At 54.2% G+C, this 27,179-nt stretch overlaps 11 protein-coding genes across 11 annotated transcripts; 5 read left to right on the top strand and 6 right to left on the bottom strand.

The window, feature by feature from the left end:
- Nucleotides 1–484: 484 nt before the first annotated feature.
- E0L32_010229 (uncharacterized protein) lies at nt 485–1,671 on the top strand (the record flags this gene model as incomplete). The annotated part of the gene is made up of 3 exons (XM_031132824.1): nt 485–987; nt 1,051–1,473; nt 1,542–1,671. 3 exons carry the CDS (start codon nt 485–487, stop codon nt 1,669–1,671), a joined length of 1,056 nt encoding a protein of 351 aa, XP_030989740.1.
- Nucleotides 1,672–2,312: 641 nt separating this feature from the next.
- Nucleotides 2,313–3,098, top strand: E0L32_010230 (uncharacterized protein; the record flags this gene model as incomplete). Its single annotated transcript, XM_031132825.1, has 2 exons — nt 2,313–2,565; nt 2,635–3,098. 2 exons carry the CDS (start codon nt 2,313–2,315, stop codon nt 3,096–3,098), a joined length of 717 nt encoding a protein of 238 aa, XP_030989741.1.
- A 391-nt stretch (nt 3,099–3,489) lies between these two features.
- E0L32_010231 (uncharacterized protein) lies at nt 3,490–7,263 on the bottom strand (the record flags this gene model as incomplete). Its single annotated transcript, XM_031132826.1, has 15 exons — nt 3,490–3,797; nt 3,851–3,942; nt 3,996–4,386; nt 4,442–4,451; nt 4,509–4,570; nt 4,629–4,707; nt 4,762–5,140; nt 5,199–5,225; nt 5,286–5,488; nt 5,556–5,737; nt 5,797–5,852; nt 5,910–6,364; nt 6,418–6,470; nt 6,525–7,191; nt 7,252–7,263. 15 exons carry the CDS (start codon nt 7,261–7,263, stop codon nt 3,490–3,492), a joined length of 2,976 nt encoding a protein of 991 aa, XP_030989742.1.
- Nucleotides 7,264–7,954: 691 nt separating this feature from the next.
- Nucleotides 7,955–9,794, bottom strand: E0L32_010232 (uncharacterized protein; the record flags this gene model as incomplete). Its single annotated transcript, XM_031132827.1, has 6 exons — nt 7,955–8,105; nt 8,167–8,238; nt 8,665–8,989; nt 9,049–9,358; nt 9,416–9,614; nt 9,676–9,794. 6 exons carry the CDS (start codon nt 9,792–9,794, stop codon nt 7,955–7,957), a joined length of 1,176 nt encoding a protein of 391 aa, XP_030989743.1.
- A 365-nt stretch (nt 9,795–10,159) lies between these two features.
- Nucleotides 10,160–11,845, top strand: E0L32_010233 (uncharacterized protein; the record flags this gene model as incomplete). Its single annotated transcript, XM_031132828.1, has 3 exons — nt 10,160–10,365; nt 10,443–11,022; nt 11,099–11,845. The coding sequence occupies 3 exons, from the start codon at nt 10,160–10,162 to the stop codon at nt 11,843–11,845; spliced, it is 1,533 nt and encodes a 510-aa protein (XP_030989744.1).
- A 264-nt stretch (nt 11,846–12,109) lies between these two features.
- E0L32_010234 (uncharacterized protein) lies at nt 12,110–13,186 on the bottom strand (the record flags this gene model as incomplete). The annotated part of the gene is made up of 2 exons (XM_031132830.1): nt 12,110–12,213; nt 12,268–13,186. 2 exons carry the CDS (start codon nt 13,184–13,186, stop codon nt 12,110–12,112), a joined length of 1,023 nt encoding a protein of 340 aa, XP_030989745.1.
- Nucleotides 13,187–14,932: 1,746 nt separating this feature from the next.
- Nucleotides 14,933–17,043, bottom strand: E0L32_010235 (uncharacterized protein; the record flags this gene model as incomplete). The annotated part of the gene is made up of 4 exons (XM_031132831.1): nt 14,933–15,843; nt 15,906–15,969; nt 16,044–16,659; nt 16,706–17,043. 4 exons carry the CDS (start codon nt 17,041–17,043, stop codon nt 14,933–14,935), a joined length of 1,929 nt encoding a protein of 642 aa, XP_030989746.1.
- Nucleotides 17,044–17,521: 478 nt separating this feature from the next.
- Nucleotides 17,522–19,151, bottom strand: E0L32_010236 (uncharacterized protein; the record flags this gene model as incomplete). The annotated part of the gene is made up of 3 exons (XM_031132832.1): nt 17,522–18,503; nt 18,565–18,994; nt 19,103–19,151. 3 exons carry the CDS (start codon nt 19,149–19,151, stop codon nt 17,522–17,524), a joined length of 1,461 nt encoding a protein of 486 aa, XP_030989747.1.
- Nucleotides 19,152–19,805: 654 nt separating this feature from the next.
- Nucleotides 19,806–21,291, bottom strand: E0L32_010237 (uncharacterized protein; the record flags this gene model as incomplete). The annotated part of the gene is made up of 4 exons (XM_031132833.1): nt 19,806–20,118; nt 20,185–20,354; nt 20,457–20,911; nt 20,958–21,291. The coding sequence occupies 4 exons, from the start codon at nt 21,289–21,291 to the stop codon at nt 19,806–19,808; spliced, it is 1,272 nt and encodes a 423-aa protein (XP_030989748.1).
- A 537-nt stretch (nt 21,292–21,828) lies between these two features.
- E0L32_010238 (uncharacterized protein) lies at nt 21,829–22,773 on the top strand (the record flags this gene model as incomplete). The annotated part of the gene is made up of 3 exons (XM_031132834.1): nt 21,829–21,878; nt 21,997–22,387; nt 22,456–22,773. The coding sequence occupies 3 exons, from the start codon at nt 21,829–21,831 to the stop codon at nt 22,771–22,773; spliced, it is 759 nt and encodes a 252-aa protein (XP_030989749.1).
- An 891-nt stretch (nt 22,774–23,664) lies between these two features.
- E0L32_010239 (uncharacterized protein) lies at nt 23,665–26,408 on the top strand (the record flags this gene model as incomplete). The annotated part of the gene is made up of 3 exons (XM_031132835.1): nt 23,665–24,903; nt 24,963–25,211; nt 25,272–26,408. The coding sequence occupies 3 exons, from the start codon at nt 23,665–23,667 to the stop codon at nt 26,406–26,408; spliced, it is 2,625 nt and encodes an 874-aa protein (XP_030989750.1).
- Between the last annotated feature and the right edge of the window lie 771 nt (nt 26,409–27,179).

Here is a 27,179-nt window from a genome sequence, read left to right on the forward strand (position 1 = left end):
CTTGCGACGGACGAGGTACCAATCGGAAGAGTACCTCGGGCCAGGTCTGGTGCTCAACTAGCAATCAGTGAAGCACATCCGGCAAAGAGCTTTGATTGCATTGCGAGGACGGAATGTAGGATACGTCAGTCGCTCGAAACATAAGGACCCTTGGAAGAAACCCGCGCGTTGTGGTGGACAATGCCGCTCTCCTCCCCCGCCCGCCCTGACAATCCCCGGACCCACTTCCCCGACCCGAGGCCTGCCTCCGAGGAACGCTGACTTTGAGCGGGGGATCGCCCACAAGCGTTCGCTGCTATGATGTGCGATGATGACTCCAAGGATTGATGAAACCTCTCAAGTTACAGTGTGAATGATTCATTGCTCACTGAAATATTTAATCGCTCTTTGCCAGTCTCAAGAACCTGTTTCTCCGGCTTCCATTTCACTGCACATCGCTTCCATCCCCAGCGTGCATTAGAAAACAAACTGAATCCATTCCATCATGTCCAGTACCCAAACCACCGAGACCGCCACCACTGAGGCGAAGCCCTTCTTCACCTACGGGGCGCAATTTGAGAATAAAGACCTTGTTGACTTTGACGAGAACCGACACTACGGCGACTGGCGCGATGAGTTCCACAAGACCGGCTGCGTGGTCATCAAGAACGTCCTGAGTAAAGAGCGCGCCCAGTACTACTGCGACAAGCAGATCGAGTGGTTGAAGAAGTTCGACCTGGGCTTCGACGAGAAAGCCCCCGAGACGTGGACGGCCGACCACCTCCCAGTCAGCTTCAAAGGTGGCATGTACTTTGCGTACGGCGCTACCCACGAGAAGATGGCCTGGGAGGCGCGCACCGAGCCGGCTATCGTCGAGATCTTTGAGAAACTGTGGGAGACCAAGGAGCTCATATGCTCCTTTGACGGTATGAACGTCTCTATGCCTAACAGGAAAGACCTTAGCTGGTCACCTTGGCCACACTGTGACCAGAACCCGGAACGCAAGGGGTGAGTTCGCAAAACATTTTTCGACTTGGTCGAAGCGAATGACTCACGTTCCATGACATACAGCATGCAAGCCGTCCAGGGCTTCATCAACTATGCCCCCAACGGCCCCAAGGACGGCGGCCTCGTGCTCATGAAGGGCTCAGCCAAGCTCTTCAACGAGTTCTTCTCGGAGAAGCGCGAGCAGGACGACCACGAGGACGCGCCTCCGCCCGAGATCAAGTTCATGGACCTCTTCCTCTTCAATAAGAAGGACGTCAAGTGGTTCGAGGACCATGGCTGCGAGCTGGTCAAGGTCGACATGGAGCCCGGCGACTTCGTGCTCTGGGACTCGCGCACCATGCACTACGCCAAGCTCCCCGAGGGCGACCAGATCCGCCACGTCCAGTACATCTGCATGACGCCGCGCAGGTTCGCGACCCCGGAGGCGCTCGAGGCCAAGAAACTGTGCTTTGAGAAGTACTACGGCACCACCCACTGGCCGCATTGGTGAGTTTTTGGAATATTGAGCAGTATCAAAGCGTAGCATGGGGCAATGCTAACCTTTTCCTTACTAGCAATGTACGCCCTTCGTCGGAGAAGCCAATGAGGAACGGGCAGGTCTGTCCCAAGTACAGGGCAGAGCCGTTTGAGAAGCCGGTAATCACGGACCAGGTGCTGCGCCTCGCTGGAATTAAGCCGTACTAGATAGATTGTCTCTTGAGACTGTTGAACACTCCCCGGACACAATGAAAGCTGCATTTATTAGTCTTGCTATTGAGGTCTCGAGGGCCCAAACCGCGTGAAGTCTCGACGCCTGGTAATACCTGTGCTGTATAGCACTGACGCCCCATGTATGTTAGTCTCCTGGTATTTGAACACTGAATTTCAAGCTCGACTGTTCCTGCTTAGCAGAGATTCATGGGGGCCTCCTCTCCGGAAAATATGCATCGGGGATCTCGAACGATATCGATGAGGCTTAAAAGCCCAATTGACAAACATGAACTTCTGATTTGCTAGAGCTATCCTCTGGACGGATGTGTAAACTTCCGAGATCGCCCCCTTGCTACACAAAAGGCTCTCATTTGTCCATTCTACCCAAGTCTCCATTTTGAAATGGAGCTGGGAGGATCACGCCCGCGTTTTCGGGCGTTGCGGAACGCGAAGTTGACCGTGCCAAGATCTCACTTCATGGAGACTAGACTGGATTCAGAGCCTAGGGTACAAGATACTTTCTCAGACCTGTTGGTATAAATGCGCCTGGAGAAAGCATTTTTCGTGGACAGCTTGAAGAAATGCATCGCAATACACAGTCTGGCTTGGAGACTTCTTCACAAAGAAAAGCAAATATGGCAGAGACCATCATCGTGACCAGCAATGCTTCGGCACACCCTTACTACCCGACTGATCTTCCAATGGCGGACTTCGTGCCAAACCAGACGGGCAGCGTTGTGCTTGTGGGCAAATTCTGCGTGATTTGGTCTTCAGTTCTCGTCGCTGCGCACTTCATCATCAAGAACGTGCGCCCCAACACACCAAAGAGCAATTATCTGGTCGCGATGTGGTTCACGCTGTGCGGTTCCATCCACCTGTTCTTTGAAGGTACGTGGTAATGCATGGTAGGATGAGTTGATCGGCTCCGATGACTGACTGAGTTTCTTTCCTTCATAGGTTACTTCTCGCTCAACTCCCTCAGCAACCTCGCCAGCAAGCAGGACGTATTCGGCCAGTTGTGGAAGGAGTACTCGCTCTCAGACTCGCGGTATCTCACCCAAGACTCCTTCCTGATCCCCATGGAGACGCTCACCGCTTTCATATGGGGCCCGATGTCGTTTGCTTGCGCTTATTGCATCATCATGGAGCACCCGCTGCGGTGGGCGCTACAGATCATTATCAGCGTCGGTCAGCTCTACGGCACAATTCTTTACTTCGGCACCTGCATTCTCGCCGAACTGGTCTCTCAGATCTCCTTCTGTCGGCCCGAGGCCCTGTACTACTGGTTTTACTACTTCCACTTCAACGCCTGGTGGCTCGCTATTCCGAGTTATCTAATCTGGCAGAGCGCCTGCGCGTCAACTGCGGCAATCGCCAAAGTCCAAGCGACGCAAGAAACTGGCAAGAAGAAGAGTCAATGATGGCACTTGTGATAAATTTCTCATAATATCACGAATGGCACAAGGCTCGGTTTGAGAATGGTACTCAATGAGAATTGTCGGGTGGTTGGGCTGTCGGAAAGCATTTTAGGGCTTCACTAAGTCGCAAGCTCTGTGAGCTCGCAACTCGTAACTGTATGATAGAGAAACTTGAAATCTTTACTAGATGTTGAAAATCATAATAATCATTGCCGTCGCAGGTAATGACTGGATGGAAGCTTTGCTCTGCCCTGCGGATGGACAGAAGACTGATGAAAGTGACGCTCAGCAGAATTGCCGAGATCACTGCTAGGTCTTCCTGGAATGGACTTAAGGAACAACCAAAGGACTGCGAGAAACAACTCAAACAAAATCAAACAGCACTACTACGAGCTCAAGCATCACCGATCGCGATCTGAATCTGCGCAATTGTAGCTTGCGCACTGGCGACCTCGCTCTCCACACGGCCGCGAAATTCGGGGTCCTTCTCGCTCTCCTCCGCAACGTTCTCGTCTCGAATGATATCCAATGTACCGCGGACAACGTTGAGGTACTCGTCGACGGCGGTGTCAATTCCCCGTTGAAGCTCAGTCACATGAGTCTGGTACGTGTTTTTGAAGATGAACATCAAATTATCGAACAGGGCTTCTCGGCCGAGGGCGCGATCCATGATGTTTTTGCGGCGCGCATGAGAGCCGGTGCCTAGACAGAGATATGAGTAATGGCTGAAACGGAAGGGGTTATACAAGACAGACCGTATTCCATATTACAAGCTCGATACGTCTGGCTCAGGGCTTGGCCAATGAGCGAAGTCCTGATGCCTGAGAGCGCGTTGGTGCGAAGCGTTCTGGTATTGTCAGCCATGTGCTTTGTCAACATGTTGAAATAGTAAAGTCTTACTGTAATCGGGCCATAAAGATGGCGTAGACTTGCTCTAAGTTCGACATGAGTTGGTGCTGCTCGTTGGTCAAGGCCTGCGTCAGAGGGGTGAGCGCGACAGAGACTTCCTGCGACTCATCCTCTTCGGTGACGTTAGTTTCAACAAAGAGAGTGAAAATCACTTCATATTTCTGGGAGCTATTCATACCCAACATGTCGAGTGCATCCTCGGCAACGGCTTCCACGATCTCTTGTATCTTTTGCCACTCTTCTTCCAAGAGCGCGGTATGAGCCTTGAAAGGCTCACTGAGATCTCGAGACATGGCTTCGATGACCTCTTCATTCCAATTTCGGGGTCCTATAACGGCTGTGCAGTGATCGCCAAAGTTTCGACAGAAAGCGGCATAAGATGCTATCAAGCTACAGGTCAACTTTTGGACAATGTTATGCTTGCGCTGCGTGCTTACCCCAGTGCCACTGTACGAAATATTATGGTTAGTATGTCACAGTAGAATTTACATCAGAAACACTTACTCCTCCCCATACTCTCCCAGCCTGCTGCGCAGCTCGGGTCCAGTTTGTAATCTCACGTCGCTCTGGTTGTTCACCGATTAGCCCCACGCGTTTGGTCACGGAGGCCGGCTTGATGCTCACTGCAATAAACTGTATTTTCAAAGTCTCGACGTGCCATCTTTCCGAAACTTCCCACAGGAGATATCCTTGGGGACAGTAGCTACTGATATCATCAGCTCAGGTTTCGTCCCGTCAATGAGTTAGGCGAACAGACTTCATTGATGGCCGCCTCCAAATCTCCCAAGACCTTCCTCACTGCCTCTTTGTGCTCTGCGCCGGCGGTACCAGCTCCAGACTGTACCCAGAGCTGCAGTTGTGCGAGCAGGGCTGGGATCTGATCACGAATGTATCGAGTAGCTGCGCGCCGTTGACTGTCCGCCACAATGGCGATGCAGCTTCGCCGCACAGCCAGGATTCCGCTGAGGTTCAGACCCTGGAGTCCTTCCTCACGCGGACGGGAGCGGTACTCCCAATACAGAGTGTTGCTGGTGCAGAAGACTTTGATATCACCTGTAGAGACGCGGCTGGCATACATGGCGCGTAGGCGGGTGGTGACGACCTCATTGCGAGTCGTGATCAGGTAGCGGTTCAGTCTGTGAAATGGAAGTCAGGTCAGTGTCTGCGGGGGCGACTTCACGGACTTGGACATACTCGAATTGCCTCATCTTTTTCCTTCTTCTTTAATGAGAGCATGTGTCAGCAAATAGATGCTTTGAGCCTAAAAGGGAGGAATCTTACACTGTGTTGCGTAGTCGCCGATGTAGCTCTCTTTCCTGATCTCTCTCTTCCTCCAGCAAGTCGTCGTCGTCTGCAAAGTCGGCGAGCTCTGCCTCAATTTGTTCGCACTCGCGCTGTGCAGTCTGCACAGCTTCCATGTAGTCTCTGACCCGCCTGGCTGTTTCTCCTTTCCAATCGCGCCGAGACTCTTCGGCATCGATGTCCTAGAGTCAACCCACGGCGGTGAGAATTTCTTCCGAAACGAGAGTTTTGGAGTTAACTTCAACTTACGTCTGATCTGGTGCAGATAATGCCGACATTGGAGAGTTGAGCTTTTTCGGCAAGCTCAAAGACACTTGCCACTCCCACATCAGTTATGGCGCGGCCAATGTTGCAGATGACAAATATCTCGTCACACTCGAGTAAGAAACGCTCGGTAATATTCCGACGTGCAGAGTTCAGATCACGCAGACCTGGTCCCGGTTGTGTCAGTCACGAAACTTCCACCCCATCGCTCCACTGAATGACTGACCTGGCAAGTCCACAAGAATGAGACCCTTGCTGAGAATGAAGGCCTTTGAAAACACCCTTGAAAAAGTTTAGTGGAATGACTTAGTAAGTATGTGTTTGGCCCGATGACCATACTTCACTTTGTTGATATATGGCCAGAAAGCCTGAGCTTGTGATCCGATCGGGTCCGATGAAATCTTCATGAGATGCTGGGAACATTCTTGCAAGGTCATCTCAGATATGTTGGCATGGACAGCCCTGGGCCGAGACTCTAGTGCCCAAGTTTTCAAGGTGTCGAGCGCTTTATCCTCTGGCCACTCAGTCAGGAAAGCTTCGTCCTCGAGTCGACCTTGGAACATGGCCCGGAAGGTGTCACGCGCGAGGTTGGCAAGCTCCTCAACGTCTCTCCGCTCGCCGTCCTCGCGGATCTCATCTCCGTGAAGGTGGTAGTGTCGGTAGAACTGGAGCATCTCGGCTAATTGGTCCGCAATGTCCTCCTCAGAAAATAACTCGACTTCCACGTCAAAGTGGATAGCTTCATGGTAGTGATACTCTGTCACTACACAGGTGCAGGCCTGGCCACTGTTGCTCTAAGGAAGTTTGTTAGATGCAATCTGCGAGTGGAGGTTAGATATATACACACCGTTCGAGCGAGGCCGGGGAAGTCGAGAAGCGAGTTGAGGAGACTGCTCTTTCCTAGGTTGAAATCAGCCACGCTGCTTGACGTGAACTTTGCAGCGGGTTACTCACCAACTCCAGAGTCTCCAACAAAAGCCACTGTCCTCGACTGCGGGCCTTGGTACCGCGAAAGATCGCGGGACTCCCCATGCAGCCGCTTCATCACCGAGTCCGGCTCCTCGTGAATGACACTACTCCCCAAAGCCTCAGCCACCCGTCCCATCAATCCTTTTGCGTCCGCAATTGCTCTTTGGAAAGTAGGGCTGAAGAATGCATCTTCTGGCAATTGTTCATCTGCCACCTTGTGCGGTGACTGATCTACGGCAGGGCTCGATCGGCGTCGGCGGCGCCCGCCCGGGCTGGGGTCCGGGGTCAATGATGCTGCCCGGACATGGTCGGAACCCTGAGCAACGCCTATCGTTGCGGCGCTAAGGTCGGCCAAGTTTGTCAATGGTCCTTCTGGAGTGCCAAGCCGGAGCTCTTGGAGATTTACGTCGATGCTGCTGCTTCCGGAGCGGCGGCTGCTGGACGACGGTGTATCGGCCGGCTCGGTTCTTGAAGATGATGACGGCGGAGGAGAAACAGACACGGAAGGCGTGTCTTCACGCCGAAACGCAACAGATCTACCAGTGTCTGAGGAAGTACCAGGAGATGCTCCCTCTACAGATGGCAGAGGCGTGTCGGCGTTGTGGTTGGACGGTCCAGCGTCCGTGGCAGACCCTGATGCTTGGAAGATGCGCTGAATGACAGGTCAGATTCTGGGATCTAATTATCAACGAAGCACATTGATCAAACCTACCACGCGGGTCATGGTCACGTATGATGGCGATGGCTAATTCTCAAACACAGGGTGGGCATGCGGTTTTCGGTGTTCATAACAGGTGCTGTAAGGACGGAATGCACGAGCCTGCATGCCTCAGTATTAATAGACGACGAGGTCGACGAGTTCTCATGCTCACGAGCGGAGTGGGAGGCCTAGTCATGGGCTGATCACCCTTCCCGCGCGCGTACAAACCAACGATGCGCACCTGCACACCCCCCACCAATAGATCACCAACAGCAATGCATTCATGCGGGGATTCCCGAAGCGGTAATGGGCTGGGGGTGATGGCCGCATCGACCTGACCCGACAGAATGGCTCCGGCGGGCAGTGAAACTATCCCCAGTCTCACATTATGCGGAGAGTCCCTCAGCTCGTCACACCAGCACTACTAGGAAGAGCAATGAAGAGTGTCAATTGTTTATCACATTTCAATTGCTGAAACAATGCTTCCCCGAGTCGTTTTTGGCCCTGTGAATTGGCCTTTTGCCTGGTGTGGCTGCGCCTCTGGGACTTGAAACCAACAGCACGAACGGTATCCACTCCAGATGCAACCCACGGCAACTCAGCTTCGGTCCGCCCTTGTCCGCCTACTAACATGGTCCGTAGCTGATGGCCGTCTATTTCTGTCAACGCAGCTGGCTTGGCGACTTCGTCAAGTGACTTCGACAAGGATGGATGACTAAGGGACATAGATCCTCGGGGCTTTCTCTGAGTAATGCTTTCCCTGCGCAACTCGCCAGTTGTGCACTCGGTAGATGATTGTTTGAAGAATGGCAAATGCCATGCCCACAGCCACCATGATGATCTGGATTCTCAGGCCATTCGAGTAGCTATGGAAATTTCGTAATAAGTATTTGTTTGGGAGACGAAACTTTTGGGAGAAACACCTACAATGGAACATCGTTGCCTCTGTAGTACTGCGTACCGACCATGAGACCGGAGATGGACAGCATAACCCACATACTAAAAGTTACATCAGCAGAATGAACGACTACAGAAGTGTTATGAGAAAGGCGGGTAAAGGGTAGGGCGTACGCAATACTGATGCTTCGCTCTCCTGGCTCGCGACAATTCAATTGCACCCACGAGTTGTTGACAGGATGGTACCCGACCGCGAAGGCATTCACCGCCGTCCAAAGCCCCCAGCGAGACCACTTCCCCACGTGCGGGTGCACGCTGCGGGTGACAATAAGTGTGATCAAGAAGCACAATTGGGCCGCAATGACGGAGAGGCCTCGCTGGTTAGTGCGGTCGCTGATGTACGCAAAGCAAAACACCACGCCAAGAGCAAGAAACGCCCCAACAGCCGCGAGAGCGTTAGCTTGTATACGATTGAATCCAAGATTCCTTACTTGGTGTTAGTACCTCTATGTCTGCGTTCAAGCAAACCTGGCGGTCTTGACGTACATGATGATAGTTGGTGTGTAGGTGGTAAGCGGACTCCAAGTAGAAAAGACGCAGAAACTGCTGAGAAAGTGAAACCACCGCCGCCAATGCGAAACGGTTTTCCAAACAAGGCTAAGCGGTATGTGCATCCCCTGGGAGCCGTGACGCCTTTCCGAGTCGTCCAGCTCCAGTCTCTTTTGTAAAATAGCTCTCTCTGGCCCCTTGAAGCGAACGAGTCCTGGGCTGAGCAGCGGGTCCGGCTGGTCCGGCGAACCTGGTAGGAGTAACAGCAGTGCGATGCCAACAACAACCGTAGCGACCCCTTCAACTTTATGAACAAGTCAGTTGTTAATTTGTTCGTGCAGAAAGTCGAGAACGTGGACGTACTGAGAAAGAGCCACTGCCAGCCTCTCATGCCTTGGGCTCCATCCAGTTTAAGAATACCAGAAGCCAGTACAGGACTTATAGCGTTCCCGCTGAACATGCCAAAAAAGAAAATGGCAACCCTCTTCGACAGCTCCCTCTTGGTATACCATGTTGACAAGGTGTAGCATGCTCCCGGAATGTAGCCCGCCTCTGCCAGGCCGAGAATTATGCGGGAAGCTAGAAATCCCTCTCTGTCACGAAGGAATACCTGCATGCTGGCGACAAAGCCGAAAGTTATAACTTGACCGGAGATGTATTTTCGGGGGCCGATCTATGGGGATACAGTCAGTAGGCTCGAGATTCTCCTTGTGCAAGTTGAGCCACAGACCTTTTGAAGCAGCATATTGGACGGAATTTCCAAGATGACGATGCCAAGGAACATGAGCTGGTTTCCCAAGTTGATCGTGTCTTGCGAGACATGAATATCAGCCGCGAATCCGCCGGTAAGAGCACTAGCAAGGTTCATCCTATCCAGCTGGAAAAAGAGCAACCCCAGATAGAGAAGCGGAAGGACCGAGAAATCGATTCTTTAGTGCGATGTTAGCCACGCCGGCTCCGACACAGTGCACCTCAACTAGTTTCACTTACTTTCTCCTGGCCTTGAGCTCATCTTGAAAACTCCATTCTCGTTCAGGCGAAGATGACTCGGAATCTGGTGGGTCGACATATGAGTTGAATCCTGAGCCTTCTTGCTTTGAAAGGGCCATCTTGCCGGCTACGATCGTTGTGTTGAGGCATTGAAAAGGGAATCTCACAAAGTCCCACAGACGACACAGGAGAATAGATATCAGAAAACTCTTTCATTGTGTCATTTCACATGATGAATAGTACCTTTGGGTATCTACCATGTTGTTACTCCACTCTTCTGTCCAGAACAGTTCTTGGCGTGGATCTTAACCACCAGTTTGGACAATTGCGCCATATTGCACCATCAAGCTACCCTGGGAATAAAAGATATTTCGCGATCCTACAATCTTGTAATTAGCTAGACTGGTATTGGTCAATGTAATGATATTACCAGCTCGGCATTCGGCCGGACGGATAGGTGCTCACTACTGCTCACTGAAGATAAATGCTCGATCCGTCGACGGTGCTGGATATTCTACCCTTTATCTCTTGCGGATCTTTTGGATTTGGATTGACGATGACTGTCGCAAAACGAGTTGCTGTGATTGGCGCAGGGCCAGCTGGGGCCATCGCCATCGACGCATTGGTTCGTGAGCAGGCCTTCGATGTCATCCGGGTGTTTGAGCGCCGTGAAGCTGCCGGGGGATGCTGGTAAGCCACGAAACCCTGAAACTGAAATTATTTACGAGTCCAATCAGAGCTGACTGTGTGATTATGTGCTCCCACAGGATCGGAGATAAGAATCCACCCCCAGAGCTGCAGAGATCTGAAATCACGGCCCTCAGCTCGAGGACCGCGGATCGGCCAGTCCCCATCCCGTCAACGCTTCCCGCGCAGACTGCCCGGACGAACGTGCCTCGGTATACCGAGTCCTCTATCTACCCATACCTGGAGACGAACATCGACTACCTGCCAATGGAGTTCACGCAAGAACCGTTCCCTACCGAGCAAAGCGAGTGGTCGGTCGCAACACACGGGCCCGACACACCTTTCCGGCACTGGTCGCTCGTCCGAAAGTATGTCCAGGATCTCGTGAGCAGGAATGGCTACCAGGATCTGGTTTCATACAGCACAACAGTCGAGAGGGCAGAGAAGATTGGCAACCAGTGGAAACTCACCTTGCGTAAGGGAGGGAAGCGCACCGACTACTGGTGGGTGGAGTGGTTTGATGCCGTCGTCGTAGCGAGCGGGCACTACTCCGTCCCGTATTTCCCTAGTATTGACGGCCTGGCTGAGCTTGCGGAGAAACACCCTGGGAGCGTGATTCACAGCAAGCATTTCAGGGGCAGTGAGGCCTATGTAGGCAAGGTAAGTTAATGAGCCCTCGTTGAGCCCATGGCTCGCCAGAAAACGTCTCTCTTACTAATGGCCCTCGACCACACAGAAGGTAGTGGTGGTAGGAGCGTCCGTGTCGGCCGCCGATATAGCCTACGATCTCGCCACGACTGCACAAAGTCCAGTACACGCCGTCATGGTCGGACACCAGTTCAACGGATACTTTGGCGGCGACGCATTTGACCACCCACGCATTTCCAAAAAGCCGTCGATCACACGGGTCCAGCCGGACACACGCACCGTACACTTTGCCGACGGCACCTTGGTCGCCGGCGTGGATGCACTCATATTCGGGACAGGCTACTCGTGGACCTTGCCCTTCCTCCCTTCGGTCGAAGTCAGGAACAATCGCATTCCGAAGCTCTATCAACACGTTGTCTATCAGCCAGATCCAAGCTTGGTGTTTGTCGGTGCTGTTGGCGCGGGCTTAACCTTCAAGGTCTTTGAGTGGCAGGCTGTTTTGGCTGCCCGGGTCCTAGCCGGCCGTGCCTCTCTGCCATCTTCAGAAGCGCAGGCCAAGTGGGAAGAGGATCGCATCAAGGCGAGAGGCGACGGGGCAAAGTTTACGCTCGTGTTCCCTGACTTCAAGGAATACTTTGATACGCTACGGAAGCTAGCTGGCCCGACAACGGACGGTAGAGGTCGAGACTTGCCGCCATTTGACGATCTCTGGTTTGAGAGGTTCATGGCCGGGCACGAAAGGCGAAAGCAGATGTGGAGAAGGCTGAATGCCGAGGCACAAGGGCGAGGACTGGTCGCTACTGACGCCGCCGTCAAAGTCAGGGCCATGTTGTGATAGCCATTAGGTATCATTGGTGCTTTGAGGATACTGCGCCTCGAACCAGGAAGTAAAGAGCAGTGTTATTTAGATATCTTAATGGTACATGTTCGAGGGATGGGAAGCTTCGAAAAGAATGCCGAAGTAAGACTTGTGTCAGCCAGGCAGAATCTCCAAAGTTTGTCTTTTGGCTGCACTGGTCAACCAGACGACATGTTGGACGATGTAATTGCCAATGAGTCTTGACTGCGAGAGCTCCAGGCCCAAGCGTCAGTGTGGAGTTCATTGCCATTCCCAACCGTGATTTCTTAAAGCATCCTTGATGAACTGGACCCCGTGACCGAAAGCCCAGTCCTTCTTGGTCTGGGGGGTTACGCTGGATGGCACTGAGGCATTCAGTCATGAAATCTTCGTCTCGTGATCTTGAGAGTGCATCTTACATTCAAGATAACCGTGGAACCCTTTCTCGTCATACAACACTTCGAGTCTCCGTCGAGATTGTTCTGGATCCCGGGCCGCGTCCTCCTTCAGTCGTTCGATGAAAGTCGTCTGCTCATGGACTAGGATATCAATCCCTGGGACGACAAGAAGTATATTCTCGGGCAGGTCCTCCAGCTTGCCGAGAATCGGACTCATCCTAGGGTTGAGCATATTTTCTCCCCTTACCGGCCCAGCATACGAGTCATAGAGGGGATACAGGAAGGCGAAAGGGTCCTTTGCCGGAAACCCCTCCGGCTTCGGTTTGTCCTGCGGCGCCAGGCGGAGATCCATGACCCCGTAGAACGCGACAGCGGCCTTCACCTTCCCGGGCACCGACAGCGACGTGGCCAGCGATAGGTTCCCGCCGGCCGAGAAGCCGCTTACGGTCATGAGCGAGGGGTCTGCGCCGTATCGGTCCGCGGCGTGTTCTTGCAAGTACGCGACCACAGCGTCGATGTCGTCGATGGCTGCGGGAAATCGGTGCCTCGGCGCGTAGCGATAGGTTGACGAGATGACGACGGCGCCGGTATCGCGGGCGATCCAGTTGCAAAATTCGGCATCGCCTTCCGGGAGACCGCCGACGAAAGCGCCGCCGTGGACATGCAGGTGGAGGGGCCGAAGGCGGGACTCACCGCCGGCGGGAGACCGGGACTTGAAGACTAGGACGCGGATGGAGAGATCGGGTGATATGGGCAGCCACTCCACATTGAACGGGCGGGAGAGGAGATATGGAGTCGCGGCAATGGCGTATGTGATCAGCGACAGGGGCTGCAGGGCCAGGAGGCGCCACCGGTAGGACCATGGCAAGTCCCAGCAGAAGATGGCATCTATTGCTGGGCGGAACCAGCTGTAGATTGCCCTAGAGATGCCATGTATCATCGTGATGGTTTGGGAACCTTCTTCAGCGACGCAGGATGGCAGGGCGAATGATGTCCAGAAATCGCGCCAGCCCAACCCACCAAAGCAAAACGGCAATCCGGTTCCTATTCGTATTTCGTATTCTGTGGGCCGTGGCTCTCACCAGCCTCAACAAGAGCGCAATCTCGTGGCCCAATAGCACAGGCACAAAAGGAGACTCAACACAACCCTTAGACGAGAGGTGGACATTTCTCCTCTTGATGCCATTCATTCTCGAACTTGCAATGCAAAATTAGCCCGGGGCAGTTCGTGGAGCCAAGCATTCAAAATGACCATCTTCTGTTCTTCATCAAAAGCCTGCCGTTGCTCTACGGCCCAATACTTACCCCGCGCTTACCCGCTGATCATGGGAGCTGAAAGGCCATGTAAGTCAGCTCGTCCGTGATAGGGGCACTTATGCAGATCCCCCTGGCTGGGCCGGCTTCGAAGCCTCCTTCACCCAAGTCCAGACCAAGCTTCTTGCCTTGGCATATGATGAACCCTGTTCGTTGAGCGGCTGAATGTGGTATTTAAAATATTCGGTCATTCCCTCACTCCTTTCTGCGCTGAATTTCTAAAGGAGTTAAGAAGAAAACTGTCATATATGTACTTCTTCCGACCCCATCGTTCTCCTGTCTCTCTTGATCTTTGATGCGAAACTCTTGGACCTGGACCAATTTGCAGTCCAATCAACACCGCCTTCTCCGAAAGACTTCATTAATTTACCGCACATCAAGCTGCAATAGCGGTCAAACTGTACGCGCCTAGAGGCAGCAAACGGATATCATGACGGAACGAACAAGCACCTTCGGGAAAGTTGCGGCTATCTTGGACATATTCGTCAAGCTAGCTGCCGTCGGTGCGCTGTACGGGATTCTTGTCATTCTGCATCTACTCTTGAACGAATGGCGCCGTATGAATGGCAATAATTTCCATTGGGATATTCATGTACTAGACACTGTCAATGTCCGAGCCGTGACCTGAGCTATTCCAGGAGAGGCTATTGGGGTGGTTTTGGCTTCGCAGGGGGGAAATACACGAGGTGTGTTATCTTTTCCATTGACGACGAGGCATGGGCGCTGACCCTTGTAAGGTGGGTGAGAGCCAATGGTGATGGGTAGCCATTGGTAAGGCGGAGTCAAGGACCGATGAGCTGTAGACCTTTGGATGGGTGCGCAGCTTGATTACACCTCATCGGCAACTTCACGTGTTTACTTCAAATAATAGTCGGTGGCTTCGGCTTCGTTCAGTGACCATCCCAACTCTTGTTGGCTTTCAGCTCTGCCTTTTCAATCTGCTATGACACTCCCGCTGTCGTACTCAACGCAGATGGGGCGACGGTTTTTCACGAGGTGTAGGTAATACAGTGGCCGGATCCTGTCCGAAGTTGAGCTTGGGTCTGGACGTAAGGCAAGGACGCACCCCGGCTATTGACTCTAGGATTTTTGATCGCAGTATTATGCTTCAGCTTATGCAATGATAAATGTCTCATAGCTACATGTCCCCCACATGCATGAACCGTGTCAGCCGCAGCTCTTCAACAGGTACACGTAGAAGACCAGAGTTTCGAGGTTGAGTCTTTGCTTGAGGGCACGTCGATCGACGGATTCTCAGTAAAGAAATCAGCCGGCACCAAGCTAAGTTGCAAGATTTCGACAGGCCTATCGCAAGGAATCTCGAGTTAGCCAACGTGTTTGGTTCGCAAATGCGGGCTCAAGCGGAGACAACTTACATTACTGGCCAGTCCTCGACTCGGGGGTTGTGAGTCAGTCCATATACAGGCCAGAGCACCAGATCCTCGTCCTCGACGTTGTCGTAGCGGAACACCGCATCAGCAACGCCGCCAATCTCTGCTTTACCCTGCATGGGATACCTTCCACCAGCGTAGTGCTCATCCTCTTCGTACTTGGTCACCCACAGGTGGTGGTGCGCAAACTCGGCTCTCTTGGACTGCACACTGTTCGGGTCGGCGAGGAGCAACTGCGTGGCAGGCATGACCAGCTTGTAGCCGACTGGTTTCTTTGATATAGGGTTGATCTTGGAGCGGTTCTGGATCTTGAACGTGCGGTTCTTCTCGGGCGCCAGGTCGATACCAGTTGAAGTCTTGACCACCGTCTGCTTGACTTCGTAATAATTACCACGAGGATTTGTCCTAGCATTCATCGGAACGGGCGTGCTCTCTTCGTAGATGACCGTATTTGAGTGCCCGTCGATAGCTGGATCAATCCTTGCCACAAAGACGTGCTGGTGGTTCTGGGCCAATGCTCCGGGGCTGACGATGTTACCCCAGGGGGCTGTCTTGTCAGGGTCGATATTGACAACAGACACGATGCCGGTAGCGCGGGTCTCAAGGGTAATACCCGCTGACTGGTCGAATTTGAAGTTGAAGATGTACTCGTAGTTGGCCAGGGTGATGATGTACTGAACCACAAGCTCACGTCGCCGAGTGACGACAGCACGACCGGTCCTCCAGTCTGTGTGCTTCCAGCCGATACCATTGTCTTGTTCATGAAGGCAAATGACGTTCTTGCTCTCTGTGACGTCGCCATTGGGCTCGGTCAGAAGGCCATCGAAATACTTCCCGAGGTTAGCACTCGTCACAAACCGTGAGTTCAAAGCAGCAGGGTGCACTGCATTACCTTGATAAGACCCAGGCAGTCACAGCCGAGGGCAAGGTTGTTGACCGCATGGCCGAGTGCACCGTCTCCAAAATCGAAAGCCTGCTTTCGCTGGTATGGTGAACGCGGATCTGCGTAAGGTACAGTCTGAAGGTGGAAAAGACAACGGAGTCAGCAAGATTACACAGGTTTGGCAGGCCATACCACTATGAAACACTTACCATGTCGCTCATGCTGAGTCTGTAGACGACGCTGCGTCCGTCATATCGGATATCATGTAGCACAGCTCCTTCCCTTGGGTTGAAGGTGAGGCGCATCGTCCACTTCTGCCACTCGATGCGGTTGCCGTCAACAACTGAGAAACTGGCGCCCTCAGGCTGAACCACCGCAAGGGGCTTCAGATCGTCCCTGATGCCTTGCGGCAACTTCTCAGGCACGTACTCTGCAGGCTTGCAGTGGTCGATGATGTTCTCGGAGCAGGTCTTCGCATCCAGAGGGTCGTCTCCACCGCCCGTGGCGACTTCCAATACACGGACAATCTCCTTTGTCTGGGCATCCATGATGGGGATCAATGGGATGGGATATGCGTAGAAGTTGGAGTCCTTCCCGCCAACCTTCCTGTTGACGGCGTACACGATGCCCTGGAACAGGCGTCTGCCGTCATCGTTGGGATCAGCAGCTCCGTACGGCCACGGCTCAACCACGGCTTCGAAGCCTTCCGGGAGCTTAAATTCCGCAATCTTGGATTTGAAGAGGTCCGACCTCTCGCACGCAAGTGGAACCTCCCGAATCTCGTCACTTTCAGAGTGGGGCAGTGTCAGCAAGTTGCAATCCCGACTAAAGGGTACCGGAGAGTTGATGTTCACTCCACGAGAAAGCTTACATGATCAACGACGCGTGCTGTCCAGGCAAGGTCGTCCTGGTGGAGACAACCTTCTTCGTCTTGAGGTCGACGACCGACTCGGCAAACTTTGCGGGAGCATCACGCTCGGCAACATCAAACCAGACTTGGGCCAAGCGTGGAGGTCGCGGAGTCGCATCGGTGACCTTCCCCGCATGCTCGAGCTCGAGGAATGCGCTCACCTGCGCCTTGGGGGGCTCGTACAGGAAGATCTGCCGAAAGACGATGACGGACCCCGGGTTGAGCGAGCGAACCACGTCGCGCGCGATCGCCGACTCCTCGATCGAGAGAGCGGACAGGGGATGAGGTTGCGGCGCCATCACAATAACGTTACACGTGCAAGAGATGGGTAATGTGAGGGCTGGTAGACATCAAGTCGTTTCTTGTGCAAGTACTTCGACATGAAGGCCCCAAGAAGGCATTCAGATATCATACATATGCATTTCATGTCACCTCAACACGAGACGAGACGAGGCTTACGTAAAATGCGGAGTGGTCCCTATCTACACCCGCACGGGGGCATTTCGGAATGTGCATGACAGGACGTGCGGGTGGAGCACTCGCTTCCGGTCGACGTTCCGCGCTGGTGGTACGACCCGCGACGCGGGGATGGCCTCGTACGAGCACGAGGATGAAGCACTATCTGTTCCTGATACGGGTGGGGACAAACTTGACACTTAGTCACCGCACTCACTGGGTGCGATAAGCACACGAACGAGTCATTACATGAGTGCTCTGGACCAGTACTATTGTGACGTGAACGTAGTCTTCTTATCCGGCGATACTGAACAGCTGCCCTTATCCCTGCATCAGGTTGAACTTGACAGACTTGACGCTTGTCCACTCCTCCAGCCCGTCCTTGCCCATCTCGCGCCCGAAGCCGCTCTCCTTGATGCCGCCGAACGGCGTGTTGGCATTGACTGTCCCCCACATATTCACCGTCACCTGGCCCGACTCAATGGCGCCCGTGACGCGGAAGGCCCGGTTGATGTCCTTGGTGAAGACCGCCGCGCTGAGGCCGTACGTAGTATCATTGGCCTTGGCGATGACCTCCTCCTCTGTCTTGAACGGCGCGATGCTCGCGAACGGGCCGAAGATCTCCTGCTGCATGATCGGGGCAGACTGGCTAACGTCGCTGAACGCCGTGTTTGCGACAAAGTGGCCGGCGCCCTCGAGAGCCTTCCCTCCGTGCAGGAGGGTTGCTCCGGAGCTCTTACCCTTGTCGACGAAGGACAGGATCCGCTCGCGTTGGACAGCACTGATGACCGGGCCCTTGGTCGTCTCGGGCAGCAGCGGATCTCCGTGGACGGCATTGGCCGACCGGGCGCTGAATTCCTTGACAAACTTGTCGTAGATTGTATCCTGGACGTAGATGCGACTTCCGGCAATGCAGATCTGGCCATTGTTGACGCTGATGCCCAGGCCGGTCCAGAACAAGGCGTTGTCGAAGTCGGCATCGTCAAACACGATCGAGGCACCCTTGCCACCCAGCTCGAGGGTCACTCGCTTCAGGTTCGACTTGGCGGAGGAGATGAGGACCTGCTTGCCGACGGCCGAGCTGCCGGTGAACGAGATCTTTCGGACATCCATGTGCGCCGAAAGGGCAGCGCCGGCGACAGTGCCGAGACCGCAAAGGATGTTGACGACGCCGGGTGGGAATCCCGCCTTGACGATGAGCTCGGCCAACTTCTGGCCAAACAGAGGGCAGAGCTCCGGGGTCTTGATGACGATGGTGTTTCCTGCGGCGATCGCAGGCGCCAGCTTCCAGATCGTGATCATACTGCCGTAAATCATGCGATTAGTAGGTGTCCGAGAGCGGGGTGCTTCAGTTTGCGACGTACAGAGGTGAGTTCCAGGGCACAATCGCGGCGCAGACGCCAATTGGCTCGCGGTGTGTGATTGCCATCCCTTCCTGGATCTTAAGTGTCTCGCCGTCGACCTTGTCCGCCCAGCCGGCAAAGTACCTCAGGTTCTCGACACTCTGCGGGATGTGCAGTCCCGTGGAGTCGCGGTAGAGGATGCCCGCATCCAGGGACTCCAGCGACGCGATCTCGGGGGCATGCTCCTCGATGAGGTCTGCCAGCTTGATGAGGAGACCCCGTCTGACACCCGGTGCTGCGTCTTTCCACGTAGAGTACGCCTTCTTGGAAGACGCTACGGCTTTGTCCACATCCTCTACCTGAGCTGCCGAGACCGTCGCAAGGTGCTTGCAGGTCGAGGGGTTCTCGAGGTCGATCGTTGCATTGCCGGTGGCCGGCACGAACTCGTTGTCTATGAACAAGCCAGTAGGCACTGTTCGTGTATTCGCGTTAGCTTGATTCCATCACCGTTCTGCCAAACATAACGAGCTGCAGTAGGAGAGGCTTAAGCAGTACTCACCAGTAACAGAGCGGTTTTCCGCTCCAGTGAGAGTGACTGTCGAAGCCATGATGCTGTTGAGGTTGGTCGTGAGGTCAACAAATGTCCTAAAATGATGCTAAACGATAACAATCTTTGGGGCTTATCGTGGCATGAATCGAATCTGGTGGAGTACGGCAGTAGAGGGGTAGTTGGAGATATGGGAATGCGTTGCCTGACTAGATGAAGCCGCTTGTTTGCGCGACCCGTGTGATTGGTCGCTATTCATATCAATCTCAAGGGTTCGCGGAAGATCGTCATTTTTCATGGATGACTAAAGGTACGATCTATGCTCGCAGGACCCTTATGCCGTATTCCGTACTGGTTCCGGGCTTCCGATAAGCTGGTCTGCACTACTCTGCCCGCAAATGCTTGTTTTTCGGCCCAAACATCAAAGGCTGATACACACCCAAAACGAAACATGTTAGGTAAGGGTGGTAGTTTGAATGGAACCAAGAATGTCTTTGCTCGAAGGTATTCGCCATGTTGGTTGAGAAGCCGGTGATAGGTACACCTCGATGGATCACATTACATAGATTTTGGTTTGACACTGGGTCATTTGAAAGCTGAGGTCTTATATTCGTAAACAAACAAGATTTGACCTTGCGTTCCTCATGAACCCTTATCAAGGATCTTCCAGGGTCTTGGCCAGGTTCCTTCTTTCATATCAAACGGGCTCCTTGCCTCAGCCCGACGCCTCCCTGATCTTGTAGGTGAACATTTCATTGGACTCGATCGAGTCCTTGTCTTCCAACTTCAGCGCAGCCTCCCTGCCAGCAGCGGGAACGCGGTACTCCAAGTGAGCACCGGGTCCGGGTAGCTTCCCGTCCGGAAGGGCATGCGGGTAAGGCAAGTAATCTGGGAGCAGGCCGAGCTGCTTCAAGACTGTTCCCTGGTCCCACCAGATGTGCTCATGGTAGAGGCGATCACCACGGACGTTGACCACGGCGTTCATGGGGATCTCAAGCTTCCTTCCCGTAGCAGGAATGCCAGGAGCGCTGCGCGCAGAAAGAGCATTGGTCAGGGTCTTCTGCATCAATGAGTATGGGAGCTGATTCACTTACAGCCAGTCGATCTGTGAGTTATGCGTGCATTTGAAGAGATATTCGTCAATAACTCTGTCAATTCCCATAGACCGGCTGATGAGCACGGTCTCGATATCTTGGGGGTTGGAAAAGATGAAGTGGTCACGGTAGAACACGGTCAGTCTGGCCCGCCCAATACCCCCGGTGAGCTACAGATGAATGGGTCAGCACATCACCTCCCTCTAAGCCCTATTACACAATGGGTGGGCAGGAAGGTCTCAATTAGAGTAAAGAAATAGGGAAAAGCTTACAGTTGGGACGTGATTCACGTATGGCTCCTGAACCATTGTTCCCATGGTGCACTCGAGGGAGCGGTTCTCAAACTCATAGTACGTGTGCTCATCCCAGAGTGCCTCAAGGTCAAAGTAAGGTCCATTCAGGAGCTTCTTGAAGAATGTCAGGTTTCTGGTATGAGAGATACCCTCTGCGGGATAGTCGAAGTTGGCATGGAAGGGGATAGCGAAAGCAGGATGCGACACAGTGGGATAGTCGTATGCCGTCAGGTCTTGTGTCCGGGAGAGGAGTGCGGTCGCTTTGCCCGCAAGATGCTGTACAAGTGGAACCGGCGATGCAGCAAGTGATTGAGCATTAGCCAAGTCACCATATACTGCTGCTCCCTTGATCTCAGGGAACGAGGCCAACGTTCCTGCAACGCGGTTCCAGCCTTGTGGGGTGTAGGCTGGCTGTGTGTCAGCCTTGACGATCACTAAAGGGGACTATGCCGTAGGGAGCACAGGTGAATTGGAACACACCAATCAACACAACGCCGCTGTTAGCAGGCTTGGTGGCGTCCGATGCGGCGATCGCACCGAGAGCCAGTCCAATGGGATTCTGCGAACTCTCAAGGGTACTCTCGACAATCTCGACGACGACGAAGCTCTCCTCAGCCCACTTCATCATGGGTGAGGGGACGCCATCTTGAACTGCCAAGGCATTGGGGCCAGCGACCCCGGTGGATGGCACAATGACGATGAGTCCAGGGCCATAGCCTCTGCGAGACAAGGGCCTGGATAGAGTCACCCCGGGAGCTATCTGCTGCAGGGAGGTCTCCGGGAGGAAGGGCAGCTTTGCATACTTGCTCTGCATTGTGAAATGTGGGTTGTGCAAGGCGGAATTGGTGCAAGTTGGAAAAAAAATAATTATGTTAAGCTAGTCGTGTCAAATTCTTTGATAAATTGAGTCCCTGAAGCCCATGCCTGAACGAACAAGCGCTCGCGTTGACCACTTGTAGACTCAGCCATCTCACCTTGCGGGCTCCCGGCGCTGGTGCATCGTGTCCTCCTCTCGGACGTTGAGGAAAGCGTCGTTCGATTGTGGCTTTCCTGAGCTGCTCGCGTTAGCCCATTTCGGGGAACATTTTCCATCGATAGCCATACAGGTTTGGTGGTTTCGATGCCTCGAAGGGGCTGCAGGGATCGGTATCCACTGCTGTACTTGGAACCGGAATAGGAATCGGAATAGGAATTCGGAACCTAAAAGAGGGATGGATCGGCGCCCACCCTCCAATCAACGGCACCGGTACGTACAAAGACGGCTAGACATTTGGAGTGGGAACATGCAGCGAGCGAGGCAAGACTGGCTCAGCAAGGGTCACTGATTGGCACACCACGTCAGCGTATCATCATGTCCTCCAGACCTCCTGCGAGTTGTTGCACCCAGGGCTTCAAGCATGAGTAGGTGTTCTTCTCCTGAGGCTCTCGACTTGAGTTGTGTTGTGATCACTTTTTGCCTGTGATCCTGTTCACACGATGGAGCAACTTTCAACACCTACTAACTTCAACTGTGATAAAGAGGAGAGCCCACAGGTGTGATTATCAAGATTCAGGACAAATGGACCGCATATGTTGCCGCAGCCGAGGGCAAGCAAAAGAGGGATGGTGTCGGTATTCTGCTCGTCCCAGATGTGATGAGCATCAGTAACAATGTCAAATTGCTTGCTGACGAGTTTGCCTCCCATGGGTTCACCTGCATGGCACTCGACATCTTCAACGGCGACGCCCTGACACTGAACGACCTCATCTCGGGAAGAGATGTCGCCAAGTGGCTCCGGGAGGGCTCTGATGGGCACAACCCCCATACACCAGAAGTCATTGACCCTATTGTCTCGGCGGCGATCGAGACTCTGAGGACCGATTATGGAGCTTCTAAGATCGCATCCGCCGGTTACTGCCTTGGGGCCAAGGTAGGCACCCCTTTCCAGTGTTTGGGCTTGAGAACAAACCTCTAATCTGGTATTTTGATCTAATTTAGTACACGATCCGGTTTTTGAAATCGAGTATCGACATTGGCTATGTCGCCCACCCAAGCAACGTCAGCGATGAGGAGCTGGCGGCAATCAACGGTCCGCTTTCCATCGCGGCGGCCGAGAAAGACCACATTTTCCAAGTCGAGGATCGCCATCGCTCGGAAGCGATCCTGTCCGAGACTGGGAAGCCTTTCCAAATATTTCTGTACTCCGGCACGGCTCACGGCTTTGCAGTGCGGGGGAACATGAAGGACAAGAGCGACAGGGAGAATAAGGAGCAGGCACTGGAACAAGCAGTCGCTTGGTTCGACCGGTTTCTATGATCCAGGCGTACGTAGTCATATAAGATAAACATTAAGGTTAAAACAGAAGGTACACTGTCCACGTACTGTATGTCAAGGATTTGACGCCAGGGGCTGAAGGAAACGAGGCTTGCACTAATATGGGTTTCAACGCTTGTCAGATCCACGCCCGGGATGAGCGTGCACGGAGGCAGGCCTGAAACGGGTGCACGTGCGAGAGAGACTGATACCAGCCGGGGATATACGGAGCAGTGTGCGTTACCAAGAAAAAAATGGCAGCAAACTCAACTCCGCTCCCAGAAAGAAGTTTTGGGCTCGAGCTAGAAAAGTATGTGCTGGGCGGCGTTGGGGTCAAGGGAGAGTTGCGTGTACACAAGAGACCTAGCCTGGTACCAAGCCTTTGGAGACTCACCTACAGTGAATGGATGGGGATGTTTTTGTAATGCGTGCGCACAGGACGCTCCAAAATCGCTGTTGAAATGCGGGGTAGAGGCGCTAAATGGTCGCTAGACTGCGCCTCGAGGGTCTCTCTTATCTCTGGCTTGCCCTGGAAGCGCGCCGTCTGGACATCCAGGATGGGTCGGTCGGGTGGCCACGCCGCTGGTCTTTCGTCCTAGTGGGAGAGGTAGTGGGAGTGGACCCGGCTGTCACTATCTCTGCCCTCCTCCCACCTCCAACTCGATGCATCCATCCTTGGCTGTCCTCGCGACTTATCAAAGGGGGGGAGCCGGTATAAGGGTAGCCACCCCTACATCTTGTCTGCCGGGCGATCTCTTTGCATTCATCCCACCACCTCGTACTTCACGGCCAAGAGACCACTGTGTAGACATCTGAACAGCCGTATCCAGACCTTGCATTTGCACTCATCTGCCGTGGGCGTCGTCCACCTGCGAATGCGCTCTTCTCGGCACTATGGCCGAGACACAGTCCATGATGCTTCAGCGGGGAGAGAAGCGGCCGTCTCAACAGCAGGCGACTCATGAAGTCTGCAAGAGACGCGCTCCCTACGCTCCCCGAGCCTGCGACGCATGCCGCCGGCGAAAAGGCCGGTGCGACGGCCGCCGACCGTGCGAGCATTGCGCCGGACGGTCATTGGAGTGCCGCTACTCGTCACCAGGGAATGGCGACGACAGACGGTCCAATGCGTCTGCGTCTGGGCCGACACTGGGCTCGGGCTCCGGCAACACGGGGACCGTAAACCAGCAGCAAGCGCAGCTCCAGTTCCTCGAACAGCTTCGCAACCAGTGCCTGGACACGGGACCCGGTCCGATGTCGAGTGCTGACAACAACGCCCTGACGTCGCTCGGGAGTCTTGTCTTTTCGCTCCAGGACCAGCTCGCGACACTCACCTCATTCATCAAGAATCAAAATCCCACTTCCGACGTCGGCAGCAAGCAGGATACACAGGCTACCCCGCCGAGCCACAGCCAAGGTTCCCGGACCGCCTTCGACGCGCTGCCGGCCCAGTCCGTCGAGCCACCCACGTGTGCGGATGCCGCGGGCTCTGTGCCGACGGCCAACTCCGCCCTCAAACGCTCGAGCTGTCCCTTCTATGGCCCGACAAGCCCGGAGTACAGCTTCAATGCTGCCAGGATCACAATGTCGCGCGATCAGCACCCAAGCTCGACATCTCGCCAACGACAACCCCCGAGCCTGAGCGACGAATTGAGCGACAACGATGACGACGACGACCAATGCAGCACCCTTGTCAACGACAACGATAAACTCAGCCCTACCGATAAAATGACCGGAATGTCTCCCTTTAGGCTGTCTCCTGGCTTGTTGCTATTCTCCAACGTGCTATCCAAAAAGGAGGCCGGGCGACTGCTCGGAGTCTACCAGGAGATCATCGGCAGCCTCCATCCCATCTGCGACATCCAGCGAATGGCGAAGCAGCTCGACCGCTGGTACGGATGGTCACTGATCAACGACGCTGGAAGAACGGCAGGACCGCTGACTCGCGACGAGCTCGTGCGTGAAGCGGATGAGCTGCTTGTCCTGGGCCTGGCCCTGGCCATCGCGTTGAGCGCCGAGTCGGTGTCCCGGTCAGGTCTGGCCCGGGAGCTCTACGACGGATTCAGGGAGGCAGCTATGGCAAAGACCTTCAGTCCTGTACCAACGGAAAGGGATGTGTCGATCACGTTGATGCTGGTGAGTTGTGGTTTCTTTCTCCCTACCCTTTGGCCAGCACACTGACATTTCTCCGGCAGGGGTTCTACGAATACTTCAACGGCCGACTGCAGCCGGCATGGCGGATGTGCGGTTTGGCGGGCCGCATGGCGATGGAGCTGGGCATGCACAGTCGAGAAATATCACAGCAGATGGAGAGCGAAGGCCGGTACTCGGAGCTCGCCACCTTGACTTGCAGTCTCCTGATCCTGGACCGACAATGGAGCGCTGCGGCCGGCCTGCCGTCGAATTTCCAGGTGACGGATTTCGATTCAGCTCAGCCCGGTGCCGTATGTTTTCCACTTCCCCCACCAAGAAGAAGCTTGGTGCTGACTTGCTCGTCCCGACAGACTCAGAATCCCTACCTCAAAGCAATGATGCAGTTTACACTCATGAGCCACAAGTTCAACGAACCCATCTCGCGGGTTGCTCAAGGCGAGAGCTGCCAGGACGACGACGCCTTTGAGATTACTGTCTGCCACATCGAACAATGGAGAAGGAAAACGCTCGACAACCAAGACTTCAGCCATGCACTGGTCTGGCAGAAGGCACCCTCCACCCGACCCCCTTCCTGGACTACCATGCTCTACCTTCGCGCCAACGCCGTGAGGGCTATTATTCTCAGGCCTTTCTTCCTGTCGTCACCGGCCTCCATCGCTTGCAAGAAGATAAAGCCGGCTCTAGAGCTCATCACGGACTCGGTAACCACGCTCTCCATCCTCGACAGCATGACCGACACGTATCGCAAGCAACACCCCCAGTTCCAGCACTTCCTTGCATCGTCATGTTCACTACTTGCCCTCGTGATCGCGTTCGAGGACCAACATCACACCGAGCTAAATAACAACGCAGACTTCCCCTCGGACTTTGCTACGACAGTACGGCAGATCTACGAGAAGTCGCTGGAGCTGTCGGCTACTTACCGCGAGCTATCGTGTGCTTCTCGGAAGCTGTGGAAGCGCCTCATCTCCATGAAGAGCCGAGTGGACAACCTTTCTCGGTCCGGCAACTCGCAAGAGAGTGGCAGCACAAATGGCGCCAGCAATGCTGAAACGAATGGTCAGGCCGCCTACAAGAACAACGCCGGCGGCTCTATCATGGGAAGCGGACTCGGCCTCGGTGACAACATGCTCCCGATTACTGGTAATGCCAGTCGATTTGTCTCAGATAACGACATCTCGACGTCGCAGCTTATGGGTATGAACGGCGAGACCCTCAAGGAAGCCGGGCAGAGCAGGCCGACATCTACACAACCGAATTCGGGCGTCGCGCTGCAAACCCACTTTGACGATTCACGCTACATGAACTGGACGGCGGTCTCCAAGACGACGGCTCCGGCGCGGGATAATATGGGGCTTTGCATGACGGACGTCGTGGACATCACTGGAGACGAATTCGCGGCGAGCAACCAGGATCTTGCCGAATGGTTTTCATTTGACTGGCCAATCTGCGACGGCACGACCTTCTTCTCAGAAGCTGGCCTGTAAGCGAGATTGTATCTGGGGACCCCGGAGTTTGACTGGTTCAACCTTCTCCTTCTGGCAGAGTTGTATTACATGTACATACATTCTTTTGATCGCTTGGTCAACAGTCTTCTAGCCTGTTCTATATCCATGGTAATCTTTCTGAACTGAATGCCCTTGTCCTGTGAGAACCTCTCCTCCGGAGCAGTCGGTAGAAGCGCTGCTTGGGGGACAACTGTCCTGTCTCCCCAGGATGGCCTTCCCCCACAACCTCCCTGGACTCGTTGCCCCCGTAGTCGCAGGGGTCCCGAGTGATCAGCGTCGATGCGGGGTACAGGCCCATGGGGTACTCCAGTCAGTAATTTGTCATGGCCACCAGCGTTGGGGAGGACCCCATGCCTCTCCTGCAGACTAAAGAAGTCCCCCCCGCTTGCTCCAATCCAATTAGTGTGCTTAGCGCGTGTGACGGTCTGAGGGGTTCCGGGGGTATATCGGAACAGGGGGAGATAAGGCCTCTTCCTCCACCAGCGACTCTGGAAGCGTTCGGGGATGCCGGGTGACGCAGAGGGCTCGGCAAGGGTGTGATGGGTGGCCTGAATCTGAAATGATCATATCCCGTAGAATGTGCAGCGTCGATTCAACCTTGATATTGATTCGATGATGAGACCGGACGTGATGGCACCTGTTATCTAGCGGCTATCTCCTAGGTATCTATACATGTGGTGCTGGCATCGGTACCTGTGATGCAACGGGAGCGTCGGGAGGGTACCACAACTAAGAGGATATCACGCACCC

Source organism: Thyridium curvatum, assembly GCF_004353045.1.
Source record: "Thyridium curvatum strain D216 chromosome Unknown NODE_81_length_187271_cov_78.157168, whole genome shotgun sequence".
Taxonomy (NCBI): domain Eukaryota; kingdom Fungi; phylum Ascomycota; class Sordariomycetes; order Thyridiales; family Thyridiaceae; genus Thyridium; species Thyridium curvatum.